Below are 19,470 nucleotides of genomic sequence, written 5' to 3'. Positions count from 1 at the left end.
CCACTGATCTTAGATCAATAACAGAGACCAATACTTTGGCTATGTAAATTAACACTAATTTTGTTATTTTAGATAAAATAGGAATAAGGTAGCCGTCCAAAAAGAAGTCAGGAAGATATCATTTTATATCAGGTTTTACATATCTGTCATTACCATCATTGTTTGGTCTTTTTTTTCACCCATCTTCCTTTATTCTCTGTTCTAAATAGAGTCCTTGGAGTTGACCAGTATTCTAGGCTCCATATGCCTGGGGAAGTTTAAGATATTGGCATTGGCTCTGGATAAATTCAGAGTAATTTTCAGAATCTTTTTCTTCAGTATTCTAAAAAGTAGAAGGTGGTCTCAGTTCAGTTCAGTCGCTCAGTCATGTCCAACTCTTTGTGACCCCATGAATCGCAGCACGCCAGGCCTCCCTGTCCATCACCAACTCCTGGAGTTTACCCAAACTCATGTCCATTGAGTCGGTGATGCCATTCAGCCATCTCATCCTCTGTGGTCTAGTAGATTTGAAAATAAGCTATTTGTTGGAAATAAAAAGATCTGCTCTCAGCTCTTATCCTTTTCAGCTTATCAAGCTCTTTCTTGTTAGTGACATGGTCTTAATGTTACTGATGTTTTTTACCCATGGTTTTTTTTTTTTCCTTTGTTGTCACAATGATATTTCTTCTAAGGCCAGACTTCCCAGATTGTTGGACTAGCTTTCAGAATCATGAAGCCGACAGGTTTTCCAATGTGTTTTCTTTTTTTTTAAATTTAAATTTGTTTATTTTAATTGGAGGCTAATTACTTTCCAATATTGTATTGGTTTTGCCATACACCAACATGAATCCGCCACGGATGTACACGTGTTCTCCATCCTGAACCCCCCTCCCACCTCCCTCCCTGTACCATCAAAGATGGTAACGATAACCCTGTATGTGAGAGAACAAAAGAGACACAGATGTATAGAACAGTCTTCCAGTATATTTTAATAATCAGACTTCTAAAAGCACTTGACACGTGAATACCCTTCGTGTAGAGCTGTCCTTTCCTCAGTTAACCCACACACATTATTTACATGTTGTTATACTCTTTTAAATTTATGGTATCTTAAAATAAGCAGAAGAGGCAAGTGGTGACTTGGCACTTTCTTAGAAAAACCACTTATATAAAATAATCTTTACAAGTTTACAATTTATAGGTCATCAAACCCCTCAATCCATGGCCATTTTGAAACTTCTTTTCTCTAAGGAAATTGCTCCAGTTTTAAGTCACTGCTTGCTTGGTGATTTTTCACACCCCTGTTAATATGCAGCTATTAAGTCTTCAATATATTTTTCCTAATATTAATTAGAGGCCTTACTCTTCTGAGAATTTATCATCTTCAGGCCAAGGAGAATCATTACATAAGACTAAGGTGCTAGAGGCTTCCTTCTTCTGACTTAATCCTCACCCTGTTTGAGTTCTTCCCACATTATACTCAATTGGGAACAACAAGTACACTACCTTGTTGGGCAAGTGACTGGCTTCCTTGCCCTTCAGAAATCACCTCCTTCATCTCTTATTAAAAACAGTATTCTGTGTTTCAGTTGGAAAGTTACAGGATACAAGAGAATCATGCTTTTCACGTGTGAGTCCTAAATTTATTACTCTTCGACTATAGTTAGACTTAAAACGCAATCACCCAGAGCTTAAGCCTAAGGATAATGATTTACATGTTCTAAAAAGAAGACTCTCCACTCTAGATGATAAATATAGGTCCACTTTTATCTTAATTCATCAACTGCATTTTCATAAAGGAATGTATGATTATACTATAGATACAAACCCTCATTATCAAAAGACAACTATAATTCCATTGAAGCCAACTACTTAGTATTTCTTTTCCTTTAAAGAAATTATCTCCTAGAATCTAGAAGTGACTAAACCTTTGTAGAAAAGGATTGCTTCCCTTAAAATTAACATACCCAGCAAATCCCTGCTGTTACATATTGTTTTAATTGTTTTTGGCTGCGCCACACAGTATATAAAATCTGAGTTCCCTGACCAGGGATCAAATCCATGACTCCTGCACTGGGAACGCAGAGGCTTAACCTCTGGATCACCAGGGAAGTCCCTATGGTACATATTTTAAGTTAAAATATATGGGAAGTTTTTTTAAAAAAATCATGTGACTTATTAAGTATACTTCAGTTGAGAGTCTTGATTCCAGGAGAATCTTCAGGCCCTAAAGAGCCATTACATAAAACCAAGTAGCAAGAAGCTTCATATTTTTTTTTCTGACTCACCCCACACCTTTGAGTTCCCCCTATTTTATACCCACGTGGAAGTAAGAAGTAGACAGACACATCTCGTCACATTCTGTATTGCTGAGGTGAGCAAAGCCAGTGTAACCTGTCCAGAGAAACATTATCCATGTGTTCTCCTGCTCCACTGTTGTTCAGTTGCTCAGTCGTGTCTGACTCTTTGCAACCCCATGGACTGCAGCATGCCAGGCTTCCCTGTCCTTCACCATCTCCCGGAGCTTGCTCAAACTCATGTCCATTGAGTCAGTGATGCCATCCAACCATCTCATCCTCTGCCGCCCCCTTCTCCTTTTGCCTTCAATCCTGCTCTGTAAGTGGTTTTTAATGGAAACCCCCTCCCTCCACTCCACTCTAACATCTGTTGTGATAACTTAATATTTCCACCTTAAATGATTATGTTGACATATTCATATGTCAGTGTAAATAGAGAAGGGGATAGGAATGGGTGTCAGAAAAAACGGATTGATAGGAAAATCATTTCACAGTTTAACCGGTTCATTAGTATCAGTACATCATTTATTCTTTATATACACAATAACCACTGCCTCTATATAATGATGAAAAGAAGACAGTGGCAGCATCTACAAGACATTTTAGATCATTTAAGTGGATTTGCCCTTTTAAAATCTTTCCATGGAGTTTATGGACCCAAGCCCATAGTACATCAAACCATAATATTAGTGTCTGTGTGTGAGAGCCTGATTTATTGCTAAAATAAAATTCCTTAGAAATGCTACTTTCTTTTGACATCAGGTACAATGGAAAACTGGGGAAAGCTTAGAGTAGCTGTCACTTAAGAAAAAAAGGAGTCAGTTATTTCTGGTATCTTTCAAAATTGCATCATATAAGAAATCAATCTTCCACTGAAGTTTTCTGTATTGAGGAAAAATATGACAGCTCAGGTATCTTTCACTGCAGTTAAATATTAATAAGTCAGAGTTCCAAATAATGAAGTAACCCTGTATTAAAATTTTCCAAATAAATATACAATAAAATTACTGAAATTTATCAGATACCTCCATATCCCTTAATAGATTTGCAGTTTCTTTATTAAGTGACATATTACTAACTGGCACTCTACGATTCTAGAGACCATCCCCGCTTTCTGAGAGCCCTCAATATGCAAATAATTTTCTTCAGGACTAATCTCTTTCCTAATGTCAAAGAACAAGTAAATCCTGAACTCCAGTGTAATCACCTGAGAAAATCAGAATCCCTGAGATACGTGAAACAACCAACCTAACTGAATTTCTTAAATTATAGAGGATCTCTAATTTACATACCAGGTCACCAGACTACTGAAAATGATTCTCTAGAATAGACAATACAGTGCCAAGAAGGAGATCTTGATTTTCCAGGCTATAGGACCTCTGTCACAACTAATCAGCTCTGCCATCGTATTGTGAAAGCAACTATGGACAGTTTGTTTATAAATAAATGAGTGAAGTTGTATTCCAATAAAGCTTTATATATGAACATAGAAATTTGAATCCCATATAATTTTCATATTACACAAAATATTTTTCTTTGATTTTTTTCAAGCTATTTAAAAATGTGAGATCAATTCGTGTTTTTATCTTGTGGGACATACAAAAGGAGATGACATACTGGATTTGGCTTATAGGCTGTAGTTTGCCCGACCTTCCCTGTTCTGCTGCTGCTACTGCTAAGTCACTGCAGTCGTGTCCAACTCTGTGCGACCTCATAGACGGCAGCCCACCAGGCTCCCCTGTCCCTGGGATTCTCCAGGCAAGAACACTGGAGGGGGTTGCCATTTCATTCTCCAATGCATGAAAGTGAAAAGTGAAAGTGAAGTCGTTCAGTCATGTCTGACTTTTAGCGACCCCATGGACTGCAGCCCACCAGTTTCCTCGATCCATGGGATTTTCCAGGCAAGAATACTGGAGTGGGGTGCCATCGCCTTCTCTGTTCCCTGTTCTAGATTTTCCCAACTACCTCATTACCATTCCCACCTGTCATAGACTGTGATGGACTCACTGCTTTGTGGCTCCAGCTCCATGCTTGCTCATCCCTTGTCCCCCCCCCCCCCCCGCCAATGTGGTTGATCCTAACATCTTGTTGTTTGTAAATATGGAAAATAGAAATAAGGATATGAATATACACTTGTTAATTATATCTATTCTATTTTAAAACAATATATTGATTTTACTAATGACAATAACAATCCTACCTGGAGAAAGCCAAGGGTTGACAATAAGGATTAAAAGATGGGAAAAGCTAAAGGGGATGGGTTATCTAGCTGGAAGAAGACAAATTTAGGGGTCAGTTCAGTTCAGTCACTCAGTCGTGTCCTACTCTTTGTGACCTCATGGACTGTAGCACGGCAGGCTTCCCTGTCCATCATCAACTCCCAGAGTTTACTCAGACTCGTGTTTACTCAAACTCAAGTCAGTGATGCCATCCAACCATTTCATCCTCTGTCGTCCCCGTCTCCTCCTGCCTTCAATCTTTCCCAGCATCAGGGTCTTTTCAAATGAGTCAACTCTTCCCATGAGGTGGCCAAAGTATTGGAGTTTCAGCTTCAGCATCAGTCCTTCCAATGAACACTCAGGACTGATTTCCTTTAGAATGGACTGGTTGGATCTCCTTGCAGTCCAAGGGACTCTCAAGAGTCTTCTCCAACACCACAGTTCAAAAGCATCAATTATTTGGTGCTCAGCTTTCTTCACAGTCCAACTCTCACATCCATACATGACTACTGGAAAAACAATAGTCTTGACTAGACGGACGTTTGTTGGCAAAGTAATGTCTCTGCTTTTCAATATGCTGTCTAGGTTGGTCATAACTTTTCTTCCAAGGAGTAAGTGTCTTTTAATTTCATGGCTGCAGTCACCATCTGCAGTGATTTTGGAACCCAGAAAAATAAAGTCAGCCACTGTTTCCACTGTTTCCCCATCTATTTGCCATGAAGTGATGCGACTGGATGCCATGATCTTAGTTTTCTGAATGTTGAGCTTTAAGCCAACTTTTTTCACTCTCCTCTTTCACTTTCATCAAGAGGCTCTTTAGTTCTTCGCTTTCTGCGATAAAGGTAGTGTCTTCTGCATATCCGAGGTTATTGATATTTCTCCCAGCAATCTTTATTTCAGTTTTTGCTTCATCCAGCCCTGCATTTCTCATGATGTACTCTGCATATAAGTTAAATAAGCAGGGTGACAATATACAGCCTTGACGTACTCCTTTCCTGATTTGGAACCAGTCTGTTGTTCCATGCCCAGTTCTAACTGGTGCTTCTTGACCTGCATACAGATTTCTCAAGAGGCAGGTCAGGTGGTCTGGGATTCCCATCTCTTTCAGAATTTTCCACAATTTGTTCTGATCCACACAGTCAAAGGCTTTGGAATAGTCAATAAATCAGAAGTAGATGTTTTTCTGGAACTCTCTTGCTTTTGATCCAATGGATGTTGGCAATTTGATCTCTGTTTCTTCTGCATTTTCTAAATCCAGCTTGAACATCTGACAGTTCTTGTTTAGTGTACTGTTGAAGCCTGGCTTGGAGAATTTTTGAGCTTACTTAGCTGGCATGTGAGATGAGTGCAGTTGTGCAGTAGTTCAAGCATTCTTTGGCATTGCCTTTCTTTGGGATTGGAATGAAAACTGACCTTTTCCAGTCCTGTGGCCACTGCTGAGTTTTCCAAATTTGCTGTCATATTGAGTGCAGCACTTTCACAGCATCATCTTTTAGGACTTGAAATAGCTGAGCTGGAATTTCATCACCTCCATTAGCTTTGTTCTTAGTGATGCTTCCTAAGGCCCACTTGACTTCACATTCCAGGATGTCTGGCTCTAGGTGAGTGATCACACCATCGTGATTATCTGGGTCATGAAGATCTTTTTTGTATAGTTCTTCTGTGTATTCTTGCCACCTCTTCTTAATATCTTCTGCTTCTGTTTAGGTCTATACTATTTCTGTCCTTTATTGTGCCTGTCTTTGCATGAAAAGTTCCCTTGGTATCTCTAATTTTCTTGAGGAGCTCTCTCGTCTTTTCCATTCTACTGTTTTCCTCTATTTCTTTGCATTGATCACTGAGGACGGCTTTCTTATCTCTCTGTTGTTTGAAAATCTGCATTCAGATGGGTATATCTTTCCTTTTCCCCTTTAAGTTTTGCTTCTCTTCTTTTCATAGCTATTAATAAGGCCTCCTCAGACAACCATTTTGCCTTTTTGCATTTCTTTTTCTTGGGGATGGTCTTGATCACTGTCTCCTGTACAATGTCACGAACCTCCATCCATAGTTCTTCAGGCATTCTGTTTATCAGATCTAATCCCTTGAATCTATTTGTCACTTCTACTGTATAATTGTAAGGGATTTGATTTAGGTCATACCTGAATGGTCTAGTGGTTTTCCCTACTTTCTTCAGTTTAAGTCTGAACAAAGGAGAAGCTCCAGCAAGACAGTAGGAGGGGCAAAATTGCATTTAGAATCAAACTCCATACCTGCAAGAGATGCTCAGAGGGCTCAGACATACCTTGTATGCATTAGGACCCAGAGACCCCACAGAGACTAAGGCAATTTAGGGATAATGAACTATTATATACTTGTTGTGTTATTCATGCTTAATAACTGTCTTACCCTTAAAGGGCTCCTATATGAGAAAGTATAGATGGATTCTTATAACCCCGATTACCCCCCCCCCCAAAAAAATGCAGTTAACTCACTGATAGAATAATAGCATTATCTTTCTACATAGGAAGATTTTAATAATCATGAAGAGTGAATAGCTATTCAACTTCTAGCTCCCCTTTAAAAAATAAGAGGAAACTAATGGAAACTACTTCAAAATAGATTGAATTAGACATAAGGAAAGACTGTAACAGTCTAGAAATTTCAAAGTTCAAGACAGAATTCATTAAGAAAAGCATGAAACTATAATAAAACCTATCCTTTGACATCATATAGATGGAAAAGATGATGTCCAGAAGTCATTAAAACCCTTTTGCTGATAGGATGTGTGATTAGATTATATTCCTTTGTCAAATAAAACCCTACTATTAACTACTTTGCTGATGCCAGTCAATATAGTAGATTCACTCTAAGTGTAAAGAGGGTGCTACTGATATACATTCAGTAGGATTTGTTTGTCAGTTAGGTGAAAGCCATGCTGAAAGGCAAATGGAACTGAACACTCAAGGAGACATCCAGTGATTGAAAATAATCACAAACAGTATTAGAGCAGTTTTAGCTTGTCATTCATCGTGGCAATAGTCCTTATTTTGGGGAAAGATTTCGTAGAATGTTGCTACCTGATAAAAAGATTTAGAAAAAATAGAGTTGGTAAGGGTCCAAGCCCAAAGCAATGAACAAAACTAACAAGAGATTACAAAAAAAGAAAAGAATAGTAAAAACCTTTGAAATAAGACTGAAAATTCAAAACTGAAGTAGAAAAGGAAATCAGTAATGGGATATAAGAAGTGGTATAATATAGATTTTGTTAGAGGAGAAGTAAATAGTTTGTATAGTGATTTTGATGAAATTATTGAAAAGATAAAATTAATCTCTTCAATCTGTCTCTAGTTTGGCCTGTTCTCACAGTACTATTATTTTTTAAATAGGAAAACTTGGTTCAAAGGATGACTTATCAATTAGGATTGCATTTTGCTGCATGGCACCCCACTCCAGTACTCTTGCCTGGAGAATCCCATGGACGGAGGAGCCTGGTGGGCTGCCGTCCAGGGACTCGCTAGAAGTCGGACACGACTGAGCGACTTCCCTTTCACTTTTCACTTTCCTGCATTGGAGAAGGAAATGGCAACCCACTCCAGTGTTCTTGCCTGGAGGATCCCAGGGACGGGGGAGCCTGGTGGGCTGCCGTCTCTGGGGTCGCAGAGAGTCGGACACGACTGAAGCGACTTAGCAGCAGCAGCAGCCACGTTTTATTCCAGTGACTTGATCAAATAGCCCCACTCTGTATCCTCCTGCTTGCATTCCATTGCCTACAGATATGTCATGCCATCAATTCCAGCTTGACAGGACCTGCAGGAACCTGCAGATTTGAATTTTATTTTGAGTTTGGCACAGTGCTTTCCTGAGCAGTGTTGTGGTTCTCTTAGTAAGAAAAAAGCAGGGTTAGTGGAGACAAGCAGTTGGGTTAACAAGTGGCAGCGTCTGCAATAAATAGTGTAAACTTTTCAAGTCAATCCTAATTTCGTGCTGTGGACCAGAGACCTCCTAACATCCCTATTCTGCTTTTTAAAAAAGATTACATTTTCTATCTGTCTAGACTGTCATTGGTTCTAGTCTTGATGTTATAACAGATTGATAGTTAAATAAGTTGAGGTCACTTCTCAAATACTCTGTGTTAAGGATGAAAATTTATTGCTGAGAGGAAGTACCCCTAATAAAATTTTTATTATGCTGCCAGTCATCTTCAAGTTAAGAGCAGTACTGGCTGCAGTGGTAAACTATTGGCTTTAATGTATAGATACTGAAAAATTATTGTCAGTGTCAATTTTGTAGTCTTGATATGAAATGAGCAATAGGCATCAAAACATACACCAGGCAGTGTGCATAATTTCATTATCAACTTAAACTTTTGCTTCATATCTGTTAACCTTTATTTCCTATATGGTGTATCATATAGAATCAAAGTGTTTTTCTTCCTTGTAATTTTGTTCATCTTTTCTTCCCACATATTTAGAGCAAAGAAATGGGAGAAGTATCAAATTATAAAGATGTAACAAGATCCTAGAAGAAAAGAAAGTCTAGTGATTTCTATAGTGACAGAAGTGTGTTATATTATTACATTAAATAGCTAGTCTGATGTAACATGTCTCAATATATTAACAATTCATATTAATTGCAAAATCTCAATAATTAATATTTGACCCCCAAGAATATCTCATACCTAAATAGAAATATTTCAGTTATGAGAATATTATTATTGTTCCACCTAAGGGAAAAATAATTTATTGCTAAATTTGAAATTATAAATCATATTTTAAAATCTATCCATTCTTCTTTGTTATTTTTTAAACAATAGCTACAGTAGAATGTTACAATCCAAGAACAAACGAATGGACCTACGTTGCCAAAATGAGTGAGCCCCACTATGGCCATGCTGGAACTGTGTATGGAGGCGTAATGTATATATCAGGTAAATAATTGCAAATGCAATCCATATAATACATAGATTTTTAGCTATGTTGCCATCTTTCCGTATAGTGTTAATAATCTGGGAAATGGATAATCAAAATATAATTGTAGGTTTTAGAATGTATTTTTGTGTACATTTGTATGTAAATGCCTTTGGTATTTTATAAGTTTATAAGACTAGCAGCCAACCAATCCTACTGTAATACTTAGAAGAAATTGGAAAGCTTTAAGCTTCTCCAACTTGCCTTTTAGCCCCCTTAGTCCATAGTCTAATACTCTAATAACCACCATTCATAGTCTCTATAACAACCATTAATTCATTTCTATTTAGAATTTAGCTAAACTCCATGAGGAAATATATCATTATATAACATGTAAGCTCTACTGTGCATAAAACTTGCTTCCAATATACATATAATGCATAATAATGTTCATTCTCTCATTTGTGTTAGTCACTCAGTCGTGTCTGACTCTTTGCAACCCCATGGACTGTAGCCCACCAGGCTCCTCTGTCCATGGAATTCTCCAGGCAAAAATACTAGAGTGGGTTGCCATTTCCTTCTCCAGGGGATCTTCCCGACCCAGGAATTGAACCCAGGTCTCCCGCATTGCAAGCGGATGCTTTACTGACTGAGCCACGAGGGAAAACCTAATTTAGTGCAACCCATAACATGTTTCTCTTGTCCTGAGTATTATAGTAGGTTCTACTGTGGTGTCATTGCAGAAATAATTCTGTGCTGATTACCTGTATTTTGGCCACATTCACATGTATTTTTCTAATAAAAAATTCTGAAAAGACTACAGTTGGCTCAGTGTCACAGTAGCACAAACTGTTAGTGTTCAAATCATCCTTATGTAGAATGTAGAAATGAGTCCTATTTTAATGTAACGTTCACTTCCAGTATTTAGACTTGACTCTGTTAGGTTCTTACCACTTGGCCCTGACAGAGTCTACCTCTGACAATTTTCCCTCTTTTGAAGGTCGGCCAGTGCCAAGCCAGCAGCTACATTATTAGAGAACAAAGGCATTAAGGTGATGTTTGTGGTCTGAGTCTCTGAACGCTGCCTTAATGAAATCTGTAATCAAGAAGGATCAGTGAAAGACCTTTAGTGTGTGATTGGCAGGCTTCTGGTGTGAAATTTATGAGCAGACTATGGGACACCTTATATTGAAAGAGCTTTCTGGGAAATAATATGTTCCGCTAATCAATGATTTATACCATCTACCTATTTTCTCTGTGTGGCTGCTATGCTATTACGAGAGCTACAAGTCCTCTGGTGGGAAAAAAATGACATTCGAATTGTTCTAGTGGTGATTTGGCATAACTAGCATATATTGCACAAATGACCTTCCCAGTCAAGAGTAGGCTGGAAACCACAGCTGATTTTCAAACCAAAGAGCACTGTTTTGCTTGCTGGGAACTCAGTGAAGTACAGAAAAAAATATAGAAAAGCAGGAAAAAAAACCCCAACTACCTAGTGATGGCCATCTGGCCCCCAGATAGTAGAGCTTTGAATGATGTGGCTGAAGCTTAGTTTAGTTTTCTCCCTAAGCTGCAGAACACATAGTTTGATATTTTCATTGTACAGACTGATTGAAATATGATCTAAAAATATGTTTTGTAGATGATATGGACTCAATAGAGCAGCAACGAATCACTGTACATACAAAATTCCAGGTATATTCAGCATTCTAATTCTTTACCTTTTTAAGAGAGGACATTACCCATCCTCACCCTAAGGTCTACAAAAACAGTTCTGAATATTCATATAAGCCTGTATAGTTGCATAACACTTTCGACTTTTCCAAAGCATTGTTATTTATTTCAATTCATAATCAAAATCCTAACTCGAGAGCTAGAGTGTCCATTCTTATTTGACAAATGAGGAAGGGAACACCTAGCATTTAAAGAGCAGCAGGAGTGAATGATGCTTTGTAGTTGGGATTTACTGTAAACTCAACTCAAAAAGTAGCCAAAATATATTTTCGTTCTGTAAAGCCTCTTAAATTCCTTCGGTCTCTGTTTGAGAAAGTCATTACAATAATATAAGCTACACTTTTGTTCTTTAAGGAGATGAAAATATTATTTTCTTTATTTTTAATCCAGAGAAAGTAGTTATAGCAGGCAGACATGTATAAGAACACACTTGATAAACTCTAAAATGTCATAATATGTGGCTAAAAGTGAATCATCTGTGACAGAGAGCCTTCTATTAACTTTTGCATTTTCATATTAATCTGTTTACCTCCCACCTATAATTTTCATTCCTCAGGAGGAATTACTCATGACACTTTCCAAAAGGAGCTCATGTGCTTTGACCCTGATACTGACAAATGGATCCAGAAGGCGCCGATGACCACTGTCAGAGGTCTGCATTGCATGTGCACTGTGGGAGAAAGGCTCTACGTTATCGGCGGCAATCACTTCAGAGGAACCAGTGATTATGACGATGTCCTAAGCTGTGAATACTACTCACCGATCCTTGACCAGTGGACCCCAATTGCTGCTATGTTAAGAGGGCAGAGTGATGTTGGGGTCGCTGTCTTTGAAAATAAAATCTACGTGGTTGGTGGGTATTCGTGGAATAATCGTTGTATGGTAGAGATCGTGCAGAAATATGATCCAGATAAAGATGAATGGCATAAGGTGTTTGATCTCCCAGAATCCCTGGGTGGCATCCGAGCTTGCACACTCACGGTTTTTCCACCTGAAGAAACCACACCATCACCTTCTAGAGAGTCCCCTCTTTCTGCCCCGTAAAATCGTCCCTGCAACTAAGATGCTGTAGTCCTATCTTTGCAGTGTGTCATGAATTCTCTTCTTTTGCCCCCTCTCCTTAAGTAGTGTATGTTAGGATTATCCTCCAGTAATTGATACAAATATTGGAAAAAAGACATTGATGTTCTTCGTGCTGTTTGTTTGGCTTCGAGTGTTTATAAAGTGGTAACAAACCATTCTGGAAATGTATCCCATAGAAGCTGATATTTAACATACAAGAAAAAAAAGTATTGTCTATAAGATGTTTCTTCAGTACTTTTTGATGCTGTGTACTGGATGTAAGGTGTTTGTCATCTTACATTAGAAAAGCCCAATAAACCAAGTTAAAAGGTGGATTATAGTAAATGTGCAACTGTGCTAACTAGGCTTCAAAGTAAAAAGTTTTCCTTTCATCTTTGACTGTGAGATGTTAAAGGGAGACAGCCAGTTCCAACAGGAGACACCAGACAAAAGGTTGCCAACTCGCATGAGCTACCTGCCTCTTTCCATAAAGTATTTTTGACATATCTGTCAGCCCTCCTGTCTGTGGGGGTGCATTGAAAACACATCCAGTTTCTTAGATGCACAGGAGAAATAATCATTGAAATTCACCAATCTTAATAAAAAAAAACAAAACAGCATGACCCCTCAACTTGTAAACAAGGGTTTGGGGGTTTTTAGGTGTATATAAATACATGCACACATATATGTCAAAAAGGAAATTTTTAAAAATTGACTAGAAAGTCAAATTAATGCGAAAAAATAAATACTTTTAAATTTCTTCCAAAAAGCAGCTTCAGTTAAAATGGGAATTCAGTATGCACATACTGAATGCACATATGTAGAATCATACTGAATTTAGGTGGACAAGGGCTAGAAATTTTGAGCAACTAAATTTGTCATTTGACCAGATTTTTCCCTCCAAAACTGTAATCTACACCTTCTCCTTTGCTGTTGAGATAACTTACATATTATATGTATTCTGTATACTCAGTTCATAAGATTATTTAGCACACAATATAGCAGCTTCACCAGGTGAGCTGCTTTTGCTCAGTGAATTCAACTTCCATGTTCTATCTTTTTTGTTCAATAAAAAACATTTGATGTCATTTTGGTGTGAGATGTTCTATTATTGTCTGATTTGACTTACTTTTATTCAATATCTTTTTTTTTTTTTTTAGTGTGCCAGGATCTAAATGATTAGAACTTAAGAGTACTGAACAGCTTGGATTACTGAATACTAGTATCTTTCATTCAAGGAAAAAAGAATTTGACCAGGTCCAGCTTCATTGGTGAAAACTCCTTGTTGGTTGTTTTTGAGGAGTTATTGGGTTAACCAAAAAGTTCATTCAGTTTTTTATACCCATCTTACAGAAAAACCCAAATGAAGTTTTTGGCCAACCCAAAATAGTCTGCAATACGGGAGACCTGGGTTCGATTCCTGGGTTGAGAAGATCCCCTGGAGAAGGGAAAAGCTACCCACTCCAGTATTCTGGCCTGGAGAATTCCATGGACTGTGTAGTCCATGGGGTCGCAAAGAGTCAGACAGGACTGAGCAACTTTCACTTAAAATAGTTTGTAGAAGATGCTCATTGGCCTCTCCCCATCCCTACAGGTTAATATGTCTAAACCACAAGAGCAGTGGAATTTCTGAGGTCAGTTTTCCTGCTCTTCGAAAAGATCCATCTTGTCTAACAAGAAGAGATTGTGTAAAATAACCTAAGAGATTTGTTCTCAACCAAGGAGTATAAAGAAAAAGTTTTTGTAGGTTATTGTTTGATCATTATATTAGGGCCATGTGTATGATTTTTCCTACTTCATCTGCAAATGACCAGGTTAAATCTGAACCAAAAATTTTGAGCTATTTCAGACCAACGAGTATCACCAAAGTTCTTAACCAGTGGGTAATCGGCAGTACCCTGTCACTACCTTTGTCTTGAGTTAATCATAACAAAGAAAACCATTTTCCCATCAATGGTACTTTTGAATGTTAGGAGAGGCCTAGTTTGAATTTGAAAGATTGTCTTGGCAGGATTATTCTTTTTTCTAATTAGTTTTCATTAGGGTATAGTTGCTTCATTATGTGTTGGTTTCTACTGTATAGCAAAGTGAATCGGCTATATGTATACATATATTTCCTGTTTTTTGGACTGCCTTTGCATTCAGCTCACCACAGTGCATTAAGTAGAGTTCCCTGTGCTATACAACAGGTTCTTGTCAGTTATCTATTTTATACATAGTATCAATAGTGTATGTGTTAATCTCAATCTCCCAATTCCTCCAACCCTACCCCTTTCCCCCTTTGTATCCATACATTTGTTCTCTACCTCTACGTCTGTATTTCTTAAGTCACAGTAACTGGCCACATATTTTCCGTTCTCTTTATAGGCAGAATGGATTCAACCATTTGTACATAGTTAACAACTGCCCAAATGTGGGAGTGTGTACAAGACAGTCCAGTGTGAGTTTTCCTGGTCAGGCAACTCTCCTCTAAGGGTCCTCAGAATCCTCTCCATTCAGTTAGCAGAAGAAAAAGGAAGCATTGAAGGCATGAGGGGGGTTGGGTTGAAAGAGGCTTACGTCACATCTACCCACATTCTGCTGGTCAGAAATCAGTTCTGTGTCCACACAGAAGCCCAAAGGGGACTGGAAAATATCAGACAGCCACATGCCCAGAAAGAAGAGGAAATAGGGTCTGTGATTTGTTCCCAGTTTGCCACAGGGAATAACAAAGCACACAGATTCTGTTTGACAGCTTACCTTTTCTGCATCCATGCCATATGTTATTTAGAACAGCAATGCATGTCGCACAAGTGCTGTTATTAAACAATTCCAACAGCTGGTAAATTACTACACATTTTCTTTCATAGCAAATTAACCATTTTTCTTTATAAAAAATATCTGCCAGTCATTGTTTGACTATACAAACATTTCTCACATTTGCCTTTCTTAGGTTCTTGTTTTACTTGAAAAAGAAATTATTGAGTTATAATGCAGTAAATGTTTAATGTTATGTTAATATAATATATTATATGTTTAATGTATTAAATCTCAAAAGGGTCATCATTTCCCTTCCTGGTCAAGGCTGGTAGAGTGCAGAAGATGAAAGAAAAAAGCTACTTTGCCTATTTCAAGAATTTTAAAAAATTTATCTCATAATCAAGTTTCGTCCTGAAAAGAAAGATGATGGCCCGAACCTGTTTCCTCTCTCTTGTTACTTTAGGGACTTAACAATATATACGAGTGTATTGTCTCTTCGGAAGTGGCTAAAATAACTCCCTTTCATGAGCCCCTGAGCGAGTGGCCCAGAAGGCAATTAAGTGGTGTTTTATTTAATTAGTCTGTGACCTTTTTTTTCCATTTCAAGCGCCTTTGTGTATTTCCACCCTCCCCACCACCCCCAATCCCCGCCCAAGAATGGTAAGCAGATTTCCTTTACCTTACTATGGAAAAGTTGGCTCTGCCTCTAATTTTATTCTTGGCTATTTTGTGTTTTATTTTCAAGGCACCAGACCTCAGGTTTAGTCCTTTCCATATCAGAGAGCTCTTGGAATATGTGGGCAGCAAAGTAAATGTGAAATAAGTTCACAAGGATTCCAGGAATTTTGTTTTAACTGGGTCAAATCATGCAGTGTTTTAAAATTCTTGGTAATTATAAACAGGCAAAATAGAGAAAAATTGGTAAATACAAGGAAGAAAAAAGTCATTCCTCTCCCCCCATATCAGTAACCATAGCTAAATGTATTTTGCTTTTACACTATTATCATTTCAAATCAGTATAAATAATTTTGTTTAACAGTATATTTTTGATATATTAATATATCATTTCCTGATATGAAATAGATTCTAGAACATCTGTGCATTTTAATTACTGATACAAAATATGTCAATACAGTATTTAGAGTAAGACTTCTAACCCCTGTATTAAGTGAGGTTTAACTACTCCGCAATATATTGGGTTTATATCAGTGTAAAAATATTAAAATATTAATGTGGTCAAATCAGATGTCCATTGAATTAAGCAATAGTGTTTCAGGAGTGGGGACCCCTTCCAGGGCCCGAAACTGGACTCTTGTCTAACACTCAGAAATAAATTGTCCAAGGAGACACATGTGCTGACAAAGCAAGAGATTTTATTGGGAAGGGGCACCCGGGTGGAGAACACTAGGGTAAGGGAACCCAGGAGAACTGCTCTGCCAAGGCTCGGGTTTTACAGTGATCAGATTAGTTTCCAGGTTGTCCTTAGCCAATCATTCTGACTCAGAGTCCTTCCTGATGGTGCAGGCTTTGTTCAGCCAAGATGGATGACAGTGAGAAGGATTCTGGGAGGTGGTCGGACATGTGATGTCTCCTTTTGACCTTTCCTGAACTCTTCTGGTTGGTGGTGGCTTATTAGTTCTGTTTTCCTTACCAGGACCTCCTGTCATAAAACAACTCATGCAAATGGTTACTTTGGTGCTGGGCCAGGGTGGGCAGTTTCTGTCAGTGTGCTTCCCCTAACAAGGTGATCCTAGATAATTAAAATATTTATTTCATCAATGAATTAAGTAATTTGTATAATTAAAATATCAGAGTAGATATTTCATTCTCTATCTTTTATTAGTATTTTAAAAGTGATTACAGGTTTTTGTATTAAATGGTAGTTTTAGGGATGTATTCATTCTCTATTTAAATTTAGTATTCCTTGCTGTCTCCACTAATCAGCCCAATGCTTCTTCACCTTGCATGTTATTTGGCAATGGGACTATGATAAATGAAGATTGAACTTTAAAAAATGAGAATAAAGGCCACAGCTCTGTCAAAAACAAACAAAGCAGGAAACAGTCGTGTCTGACTCTTTGCGACCCCATGAATCGCAGCACGCCAGGCCTCCCTGTCCATCACCAACTCCTGAAGTTCACTCAAACTCATGTCCATTGAGTCGATGATGCCATCCAGCCATCTCATCCTCTTGTCATCCCCTTCTCCTCCTGCCCCCAATCCCTCCCAGCATCAGCGTCTTTTCCAATGAGTCAGCTCTTCACGTGAGGTGGCCAAAGTACTGGAGTTTCAGCTTTAGCATCAGTCCTTCCAATGAACACCCAGGACTAATCTCCTTTAGAATGGACTGGTTGATCTCCTTGCAGTCCAAGGGACTCTCAAGAGTCTTCTCCAAAACCACAGTTCAAAAGCATCAATTCTTCGATGCTCAGCTTTCTTCACAGTCCGACTCTCACATCCATGCATGACCACAGGAAAAACCATAGCCTTGACTAGATGGACCTTTGTTGGCAAAGTAATATCTCTGCTTTTGAATATGCTATCTAGGTTGGTCATAACTTTTCTTCCAAGGAGTAAACGTCGTTTAATTTCATGGTTGCAATCACCCTCTGCAGTGATTTTGGAGCCCATGAAAATAAAGTCTGACACTGTTTCCACAGTCTCCCCATCTATTTCCCATGAAGTGATGGGACCAGATGTCATGATCTTCGTTTTCTGAATGTTGAGCTTTAAGCCAACTTTTTCACTCTCCTCTTTCACTTTCATCAAGAGGCTTTTGAGTTCCTCTTCACTTTCTGCCATAAGGGTGATGTCATCTGCATATCTGAGGTTTTTGATATTTCTCCTGGCAATCTTGATTCCAGCTTGTGCTTCTTCCAGTCCAGTGTTTCTCATGATGTATTCTGCGTATAAGTTAAATAAGCAGGGTGACAATATACAGCCTTGACTTACTCCTTTTTCTATTTGGAACCAGTCTGTTCTTCCATGTCCAGTTCTGACTGTTGGTTCCTGACCTGCATACAGAGTTCTCAGGAGGCAGGTCAGGTGGTCTGGTATTCCCATCTCTTTCAGAATTTTCCACAGTTTATTGTGATCCACACAGTCAAAGGCTTTGGCATAGTCAATAAAGCAGAAATAGATGTTTTTCTGGAACTCTCTTGCTTTTTCAATGATCCAGTGGATGTTGGCAATTTGATCTCTGGTTCCTCTGCCTTTTCTAAAACCAGCTTGAACATCTGAAGTTTCATGGTTCACGTAGTGCTGAAGCCTGACTTGGAGAATTTTGAGCATTACTTTACTAGCATGTGAGATGAGTGCAATTGTGCGGTAGTTTGAGCATTCTTTGGCATTGCCTTTCTTTGGGATTGGAATGAAAACTGACCTTTTCCAGTCCTGTGGCCACTGCTGAGTTTTCCAAATTTGTTGGCATATTGAGTGCAGCACTTTCACAGCATCATCTTTCAGGATTTGAAATAGCTCAACTGGAATTCCATCACCTCCACTAGCTTAGTTCGTAGTGATGCTTTCTAAGGCCCACTTGACTTGACATTCCAGGATGTCTAGCTCTAGGTGAGTGATCACACCATCGTTATTATCTTGGTTGTGAAGCTCCTTTTTGTACAGTTCTGTGTATTCTTGCCACCTCAACAGGTTGGCAAACTTTCTCTAGAAAAATGTAAATATTTTAATCTCTGTTGGACCATTGGTCTTTGTCATGATGACTCATCTCTGCTGTTGTAGTTGGAAAATGTACAGAATGTGTAAATGAATGACTGTCAATGTGTTCCAATAAATCTTTAGGGCACTGAAGTTTGAATATCATGTAATAAATTACAAAATATGGTTCTCCTTTTGAATTTTTAGCCATTAAAAAAAATAAAGAATATCCTTAGCTATTGGACCATAGCATAATAGGCCACATTGCAGACTTGGTCCATGGTCAGGGTTTTGCTGACCTCTGTTTTAAAGGAGGACGTTTCATTATCATTCATTTAATTTTTCAACAGACATTCATTGTGAACCTATTTAGTATCAGTCAATGAAGAGTCCTAGGGTCTATAAAAATGAGTAAAACTGAATCCCTGCCCTCAAGGAGCTCAGTCTAGTTGGGTAGATCGATGCTTACAATGTGGTGGGCCAGAGGCTAGGATGGGTGTGTGAAGAAGCCACATCTGAGCAAATCACATAAATAGATGTTTATAAAATGAATGACTGGAAATCAACAAAGAAATGAGTGTCTGCATTAATGCAACTTTTCTTGCCACAAAGCTATAAATAAAAGAATATGCATAAGAAAGGGGCAATCAGTCCCTGAAACCCTAGCTCCTGTCCGCTGATCAACTGGATCTAATTATTCAAACTACCAACTTGCTGGTTCTGTGCTAGGTAGAGTCACACACAACATGCCCTTTAAAATACTCTGTAACCAGCAAAGTGCAGGATGGGATATTTAACAAGTCTTCCCCAAAATCTCAGTGTGTCAATATCTTTTCTGCTGCAAGTAACTGATCCCCAACTCTAACAATAAGGAAATGCGTTTTCTCAGAGCTG

At 38.4% G+C, this 19,470-nt stretch overlaps 1 protein-coding gene across 4 annotated transcripts in view; it reads left to right on the top strand.

Annotated features, from left to right (window-relative positions):
* The window catches only part of KLHL13 (kelch like family member 13), a 74,222-nt gene extending 61,140 nt beyond the window's left edge, over positions 1 to 13,082 (top strand). For all 4 annotated transcript variants that reach the window (XM_068962454.1, XM_068962456.1, XM_068962455.1 and 1 more), the window contains 2 exons: positions 9,288 to 9,401; positions 11,675 to 13,082. In XM_068962454.1, coding sequence (XP_068818555.1) covers positions 9,288 to 9,401; positions 11,675 to 12,162 — 602 coding nt within the window. In that variant the 3' untranslated portion in view covers positions 12,163 to 13,082. The remainder of the gene's footprint in view (positions 1 to 9,287; positions 9,402 to 11,674) is intronic.
* The last annotated feature ends 6,388 nt before the right edge of the window (positions 13,083 to 19,470 follow it).

This window comes from Capricornis sumatraensis, chromosome X (assembly GCF_032405125.1).
Source record: "Capricornis sumatraensis isolate serow.1 chromosome X, serow.2, whole genome shotgun sequence".
NCBI classification, from domain to species: Eukaryota; Metazoa; Chordata; class Mammalia; order Artiodactyla; family Bovidae; genus Capricornis; species Capricornis sumatraensis.
The sequence above is the reverse complement of the archived record's forward strand: the minus strand, read 5'-3'. Positions and strand labels throughout refer to the sequence as shown.